The 7868-nt window shown below is 45.4% G+C and overlaps 2 protein-coding genes across 2 annotated transcripts; both read left to right on the forward strand.

Annotated features, from left to right (window-relative positions):
• The first annotated feature begins 3073 nt into the window (after positions 1 to 3073).
• Positions 3074 to 4375, forward strand: LOC129765668 (uncharacterized). Its single transcript, XM_055766078.1, has one exon. It carries the CDS (start codon positions 3074 to 3076, stop codon positions 4373 to 4375), a length of 1302 nt encoding a protein of 433 aa, XP_055622053.1.
• A 1571-nt stretch (positions 4376 to 5946) lies between these two features.
• LOC129765669 (uncharacterized) lies at positions 5947 to 7248 on the forward strand. The gene has a single exon (XM_055766079.1). It carries the CDS (start codon positions 5947 to 5949, stop codon positions 7246 to 7248), a length of 1302 nt encoding a protein of 433 aa, XP_055622054.1.
• The last annotated feature ends 620 nt before the right edge of the window (positions 7249 to 7868 follow it).

The raw sequence follows: 7868 nt of genomic DNA on the forward strand, positions 1-7868 counted from the left end.
CAAGTACATTTGGAGTCGAACCAGACCCCAAGATACTTGAATGACATAGCATAAGTGATCGGTTTACCCAAAAGTTGAAGCTTTGGTTTTGCTGGTCTATGCTTCCTAGAAAAAACCACCATCTCTGTTTTCTCCGTGGAGAATTCGATCCCTAGCCCAATGGCCCAGGTTGAAAAATTGTTCAAAGTATCTTGAAAGGATTCTTGCAGGTCGGGTTCGTTTGATCCTACGACAGACACCACTCCATCATCTGCAAGTTGTCTTAGGCTGCAATTTTGTGTAAGGCAATTGTCAATGTCGCTTACGTAGAAGTTGTACAAAAGGGGGCTTAAACATGAGCCCTGGGGGAGTCCCATGTAAGAGACCCGACTTACTGCCGAATCTCCGTGAGAAAAGTTCAAATGTTTCTCACAAAGCAAGTTATATAACATATTATTCAATAGAGGCGGTAGACCCCGAGATTGTAATTTGTCTGACAAAACCTCTATTGAAACAGAATCAAAGGCCCCCTTTATGTCCAAGAATACTGAAGCCATTTGTTTTTTTTTCGGCGTAAGCCATTTGAATTTCTGAAGAAAGCAACGCAAGACAATCATTCGTCCCCTTGCCGCTGCGGAACCCATATTGTGTATCTGAGCGTAGGCCATTCGTTTCAACTCATCGATCAAGGCGAAACAAGATCATTTTCTCCAACAATTTCCGTATACAAGACAGCATTGCTATTGGGCGGTACGAATTGAAGTCGGACGCGGGTTTTCCGCGTTTTTTAATAGCTATAACTCGTACTTGTCTCCAATCATCTGGAACAATATTATGCTCCAGAAACCGATTGAATAAATTCAACAAGCGATGTTTCGCCACATCAGGGAGGTTTTGAACTTAATTCTACCCGTTCCGAATTGTTACAAGAAAGGAGAGCAAGAGAGAATTCTACCATCGAAAACCCGGAATCAAGATCGCACCTATCTTGTGTTATATCTCGAACAATTTTTTGCACGGGAGCGGAATCGGGACAAACCTTCCGCGCAAAATTAAAAATCCATCGATGTGAATATTCTTCGCTTTCATTCGTTGAAGAGCGATTTCTCATGTTTCGAGCCACCTTTCATAATATTTTCATTGACGTTTCTCGTGACAAACCTCCCACAAAATTTCGCCAATAAGCACGTTTTTTCCTTTGATCAAGTTTTTAAATTGATTTTCAAGGTTCAAAAACGACTGAAAATTTTCAATGGTTCCACGTTTCCGAAAAGCTTTAAATGCATTCGATTTTTCTACATAAAGCTTGGTACATATGCTATCCCACCATAGATTGGGAGGCCTTCGACGAATAGTGGAACCTGGGATGGGTTTCGTTTGAGCGCGAACCGCGCTGTCATAGATCAAACGAGAAATGAAATTATACTCCTCCAATGGAGGCAAACCATCTCTGGAATTGATGGCTAGAGCAATCGCGTCCGCATATTTTTCCAGTCAATGTGTCTTGTGAGGTCATATGCCATGTTTATAGATTCAGAAGAATTCGACCCAATGATGAAATTTTGGAAATTTTGATTGGCAAGTGATCACTACCGTTGGGATCCTGGATTACATTCCACTTGCAATCTAACAATAGTGAATTCGAGCAAAGCGAGAGGTCAAGAGCATTTGGGTTAGCATGAGGTTTAGGTACACGTGTTGTTTCCCCAGTGTTCAAAAGTGTCATATTGAAGCTGTTACAAAGATCATATATCAACAGTGATCGATTGTCGTCGTACTTTTCCCCCCAGGCAGTTCCGTGAGAGTTGAAGTCTCCCAAGATCAATCGTGGCTCAGGAAGGAGAGAGCACATGTCATCAAGTTGTTTGCGGCTAACCGCAGCTCTCGGAGGCCAATACAAGCTGACAATACAGAGGTCTTTGCCTCTGATGTTTGCATGACAAGCAACAGCTTCGATCCCTCCAATAGGTGGAAGGTCAATTCGAAAAAATGAGTGGCCCTTATTAATCCCCAATATTCCCCCTCCGTATTCTCTGTGTCCTTAAGTATTACTTTAATCAGCAAAAACTTGCAAAAAAAATGTTTTTTTTTGTAAACTAATCATTCTAAATAAAAGCAGTTTCTTAAAAAAAAGGTTTATTTTCAAGTATGTTTTTTACCGGTAATTTACCGGTTTTACCGGTATTGGAATTTTCTTTACCGAATAACCGGAAATTGAATTTTGGCACGGTAATGCAATCCCTAGTACCAATCTGCCTTTTTAACGAAAATCTGTACTCTGTACCGTACAGAATCTGTACCAAAAATAACGAAAAAATCTGTACCTTTCCAGATAAATCTGTACGTGTGACAATACTGCTCCGATATCAAATTACAGCTATAATGTTTCGAAGTGATGAGAGGATATTATTATTATATAGTTATAGTTATAGTTATAGTTATAGTTATAGTTATAGTTATAGTTATAGTTATAGTTATAGTTATAGTTATAGTTATAGTTATAGTTATAGTTATAGTTATAGTTATAGTTATAGTTATAGTTATAGTTATAGTAACTAAGTAAGGTAACTAAGTAACTAAGTAACGAGTAAGGGCGCGGTAAAGCCTATGGAGATTGCACGGGGGAAATACCGTGTACAGGAGCAACGTAGGGAGTGCCGAGCACATCAGGGTTGACGCCAGTAAGATCCTGATTACGATATACTGGTACGACACGGAAAACGGACATGTTAAGGATGAGAATTACTTTCGACGCTAAAGGCTGACAATCGTGCTATCCTGTTCCCCGAGTAAGGAAGGGTGACACCTTCCTGAAACGGCGTGTGGGCTAATAGCGCGGTTGCCCCCGTCCCGGTAATAACTTGGCAAGTCTTCGGGTACGTTCGATGCTCGTCTAGGCTCAGGCACTAGGTACTAGGCGTCAGATGTCACATTCCTGACTTGCGCTGATCTGGCTCTGAACACGGTCCCCATGAAGGACCGTGTCAACCCCCTGCATGGCCTCACTGCTTGCATAGATAACCATGGGATCACTGATAGCGACTATGTGCAACGAGCGGAGATAGCGGCCCGGAGTTGGGACCCAACAACAAAAATGAGTTTCCAAACAAATTCAACAGAAATCGAGAGCGAAATCGAAGAGGTAGGCATCTTTGCCAGAAGGGGACAGGTGATGAGATCTCCGCCGCTGAGCCAACCACCAGCACCAAAATCCACAAGCGATAAATACATCGGAGAGCAGCCAAACCTGCAACACGAGAAAACTAAGCTGGGTGAGGCCAAAAGGGCATCTGATGAACTCTACGAGTACATTAAGCCTCGCAGTAACGTTCACGCCGTCATAAGGACCTTGACGATTAAAATCAAATCGGCGCTTGCAGCAGCCGAACGCGAGCAACAATTCTGGAGAGCAAAAGCTGAAAAGGCGGAGAACGCACTGAAAGAGAATGTGCAGAGTAAGCCGATAGAAGCGATCTCGACACCAATGAGTGACAGTACCCCGTTAACCGCGAAAAGGAAAAGACTAACTCCTGAAGAGAAAAGGGCAGCAAAGAAACAAAAAGATGGTAGCGAAGTGGCTAATGGTGAAAGCAAACAGAACAACGAAGAGATAAATGAGTGGAAAAAGATCGAAAGAAAGAAAAAAGAAGAGAAGAAGAAAGAAAAATTAAAGCCTAGGCTGGAGAGGCCAAAGCCGGACGCTCTGATTGTGGCTACAGCGGGCGCTGCAACATATGCTGAGATTTTGCGAAAAGTTAAAGAGGATCCGTCCCTGAAAAATCTCGGAGAAAACGTGGCCAAAGTAAGGCGAACTCAAAATGGACAATTGCTGTTCGAATTGAAGAAGGACCCAACGATTAGAAGCTCAACTTATAAAGAGCTTGTCGAGAAATCTTTGGGCGAAACAGCGAAAGTGAGAGCTCTGTCCCAAGAAACAGTTGTAGAATGTAGAAACCTGGATGAGATCACTACAGATACCGAATTGAGAGTAGCCCTGAATGAACAGTTTGAGCTGGGAGATGTCGCCATATCAATCAGGCTGAGGAAAGCATTTGGAAATACTCAAATAGCAACCTTAAGACTGCCAAGAACCGCAGCTAGCAAGCTATTGGAGGTTGGTAAGATGAAAGTCGGATGGACGGTGTGTTCCCTGAGAGCTATCCAGCAAGTATCTAGGTGTTTCAAGTGCATGGACTTTGGCCACCAAGCAAAGTACTGTAAAGGACCTGACAGATCGGAGCTCTGTATAAGATGCGGCGACAAGGGGCATTTGGCAAAGAATTGTACTAAGCCCCCAAGGTGCATGCTCTGCACGACGGAGGAAGAAAAAGACCACGCCACAGGGGGATCGAGATGCCCGGTCTATAAAAGGGCGATGGCAGCAATAACCAAATGAAGGTAACCCAGATAAACCTGAATCACTGCGACACGGCGCAACAATTGCTATCGCAAGCCGCATCAGAAACCAAATGCGATGTGGCGATCATAGCAGAGCCGTATCAAGTACCTCCAGATAACGGAAACTGGTTGACCGATAAAGCTAGAATGGCTGCACTATCGACGATGGGAAGATACCCCATCCAGGAAGTGGTATCCAATACATACGAAGGGTTCGTGATAGCCAAAATAAATGGAATCTTCGTATGTAGCTGCTATGCCCCCCCGAGATGGACAATAGAATAGTTTGATCTGATGCTAACAGAAGAGCTCATCGGACGGAGTCCCATAGTCATCGGTGGAGACTTCAACGCCTGGGCAGTGGAGTGGGGGAGCAGATTTACCAACGCGAGGGGTTTTAGTCTACTGGAAGCCCTGGCGAAGCTGAATGTGAGACTGGTCAACGAAGGCTACACCAGCACTTTCCATAGAAACGGTCGAGAATCAATCATCGATGTTACCTTCTGCAGTCCGATGTTGGCAGTAAATTGGAGAGTATGTGATGATTACACTCACAGCGACCATCAAGCAATCCGCTACACTGTGCGCTGTCAGAGTTCATCTAAAACAAGAAATATAAAAACAAAAGGTCGCAGGTGGAAGTCGAAGAAATTCGACAAGAATTTATTCATTGAAGCACTCCGAGAGGAGCGAACAGTCACCAGTCTTAGTGCCGGCGAACTAACAAATTTGGTAGTGAGAGCATGCGACGTTACCATGCCACGAAAACTAATACCGAAAGGCGAACGTCGCCCAGTTTATTGGTGGAACGAGACGATTAACTCCCTTCGGTCGAACTGTCTCCGAGCCAGGAGGAGGATGCAAAGGGCCAGAAATGCTATCGACAGAGTAGAGCGCAGGGAAGAACTCAAAACAGCAAAAGCCGCCCTTAAGCATGAAATAAGACGTAGTAAGATAAACTGCTTCAGAGAACTATGCCGCGATGCCGATGCGAACCCTTGGGGCAATGCATATAGGGTGGTGATGGCAAAGATTAAAGGTTCATCGACACCCAGTGAAAGCTGTCCGGTGCGGTTGAAGAATATTGTAGAAGGGCTCTTCCCGCAGCATGATCCAACGAGCTGGCCAGCAACACCATATAGTAAAAATGAAGAACACGTCGAGAGAGTGTCCACAGAAGAGCTGCTGGCGGCGGCAAAAGAACTGAAAGTGAATAAAGCACCTGGCCCCGATGGAATCCCAAATGTGGCCCTCAAAGCCGCGGTTGAAGCGTATCCAGATCTTCCTGAAACGGCGTGTGGGCTAATAGCGCGGTTGCCCCCGTCCCGGTAATAACTTGGCAAGTCTTCGGGTACGTTCGATGCTCGTCTAGGCTCAGGCACTAGGTACTAGGCGTCAGATGTCACATTCCTGACTTGCGCTGATCTGGCTCTGAACACGGTCCCCATGAAGGACCGTGTCAACCCCCTGCATGGCCTCACTGCTTGCATAGATAACCATGGGATCACTGATAGCGACTATGTGCAACGAGCGGAGATAGCGGCCCGGAGTTGGGACCCAACAACAAAAATGAGTTTCCAAACAAATTCAACAGAAATCGAGAGCGAAATCGAAGAGGTAGGCATCTTTGCCAGAAGGGGACAGGTGATGAGATCTCCGCCGCTGAGCCAACCACCAGCACCAAAATCCACAAGCGATAAATACATCGGAGAGCAGCCAAACCTGCAACACGAGAAAACTAAGCTGGGTGAGGCCAAAAGGGCATCTGATGAACTCTACGAGTACATTAAGCCTCGCAGTAACGTTCACGCCGTCATAAGGACCTTGACGATTAAAATCAAATCGGCGCTTGCAGCAGCCGAACGCGAGCAACAATTCTGGAGAGCAAAAGCTGAAAAGGCGGAGAACGCACTGAAAGAGAATGTGCAGAGTAAGCCGATAGAAGCGATCTCGACACCAATGAGTGACAGTACCCCGTTAACCGCGAAAAGGAAAAGACTAACTCCTGAAGAGAAAAGGGCAGCAAAGAAACAAAAAGATGGTAGCGAAGTGGCTAATGGTGAAAGCAAACAGAACAACGAAGAGATAAATGAGTGGAAAAAGATCGAAAGAAAGAAAAAAGAAGAGAAGAAGAAAGAAAAATTAAAGCCTAGGCTGGAGAGGCCAAAGCCGGACGCTCTGATTGTGGCTACAGCGGGCGCTGCAACATATGCTGAGATTTTGCGAAAAGTTAAAGAGGATCCGTCCCTGAAAAATCTCGGAGAAAACGTGGCCAAAGTAAGGCGAACTCAAAATGGACAATTGCTGTTCGAATTGAAGAAGGACCCAACGATTAGAAGCTCAACTTATAAAGAGCTTGTCGAGAAATCTTTGGGCGAAACAGCGAAAGTGAGAGCTCTGTCCCAAGAAACAGTTGTAGAATGTAGAAACCTGGATGAGATCACTACAGATACCGAATTGAGAGTAGCCCTGAATGAACAGTTTGAGCTGGGAGATGTCGCCATATCAATCAGGCTGAGGAAAGCATTTGGAAATACTCAAATAGCAACCTTAAGACTGCCAAGAACCGCAGCTAGCAAGCTATTGGAGGTTGGTAAGATGAAAGTCGGATGGACGGTGTGTTCCCTGAGAGCTATCCAGCAAGTATCTAGGTGTTTCAAGTGCATGGACTTTGGCCACCAAGCAAAGTACTGTAAAGGACCTGACAGATCGGAGCTCTGTATAAGATGCGGCGACAAGGGGCATTTGGCAAAGAATTGTACTAAGCCCCCAAGGTGCATGCTCTGCACGACGGAGGAAGAAAAAGACCACGCCACAGGGGGATCGAGATGCCCGGTCTATAAAAGGGCGATGGCAGCAATAACCAAATGAAGGTAACCCAGATAAACCTGAATCACTGCGACACGGCGCAACAATTGCTATCGCAAGCCGCATCAGAAACCAAATGCGATGTGGCGATCATAGCAGAGCCGTATCAAGTACCTCCAGATAACGGAAACTGGTTGACCGATAAAGCTAGAATGGCTGCACTATCGACGATGGGAAGATACCCCATCCAGGAAGTGGTATCCAATACATACGAAGGGTTCGTGATAGCCAAAATAAATGGAATCTTCGTATGTAGCTGCTATGCCCCCCCGAGATGGACAATAGAATAGTTTGATCTGATGCTAACAGAAGAGCTCATCGGACGGAGTCCCATAGTCATCGGTGGAGACTTCAACGCCTGGGCAGTGGAGTGGGGGAGCAGATTTACCAACGCGAGGGGTTTTAGTCTACTGGAAGCCCTGGCGAAGCTGAATGTGAGACTGGTCAACGAAGGCTACACCAGCACTTTCCATAGAAACGGTCGAGAATCAATCATCGATGTTACCTTCTGCAGTCCGATGTTGGCAGTAAATTGGAGAGTATGTGATGATTACACTCACAGCGACCATCAAGCAATCCGCTACACTGTGCGCTGTCAGAGTTCATCTAAAACAAGAAATATA

The sequence above is a fragment of the Toxorhynchites rutilus genome, chromosome 2, assembly GCF_029784135.1.
Source record: "Toxorhynchites rutilus septentrionalis strain SRP chromosome 2, ASM2978413v1, whole genome shotgun sequence".
Lineage (NCBI taxonomy): Eukaryota > Metazoa > Arthropoda > Insecta > Diptera > Culicidae > Toxorhynchites > Toxorhynchites rutilus.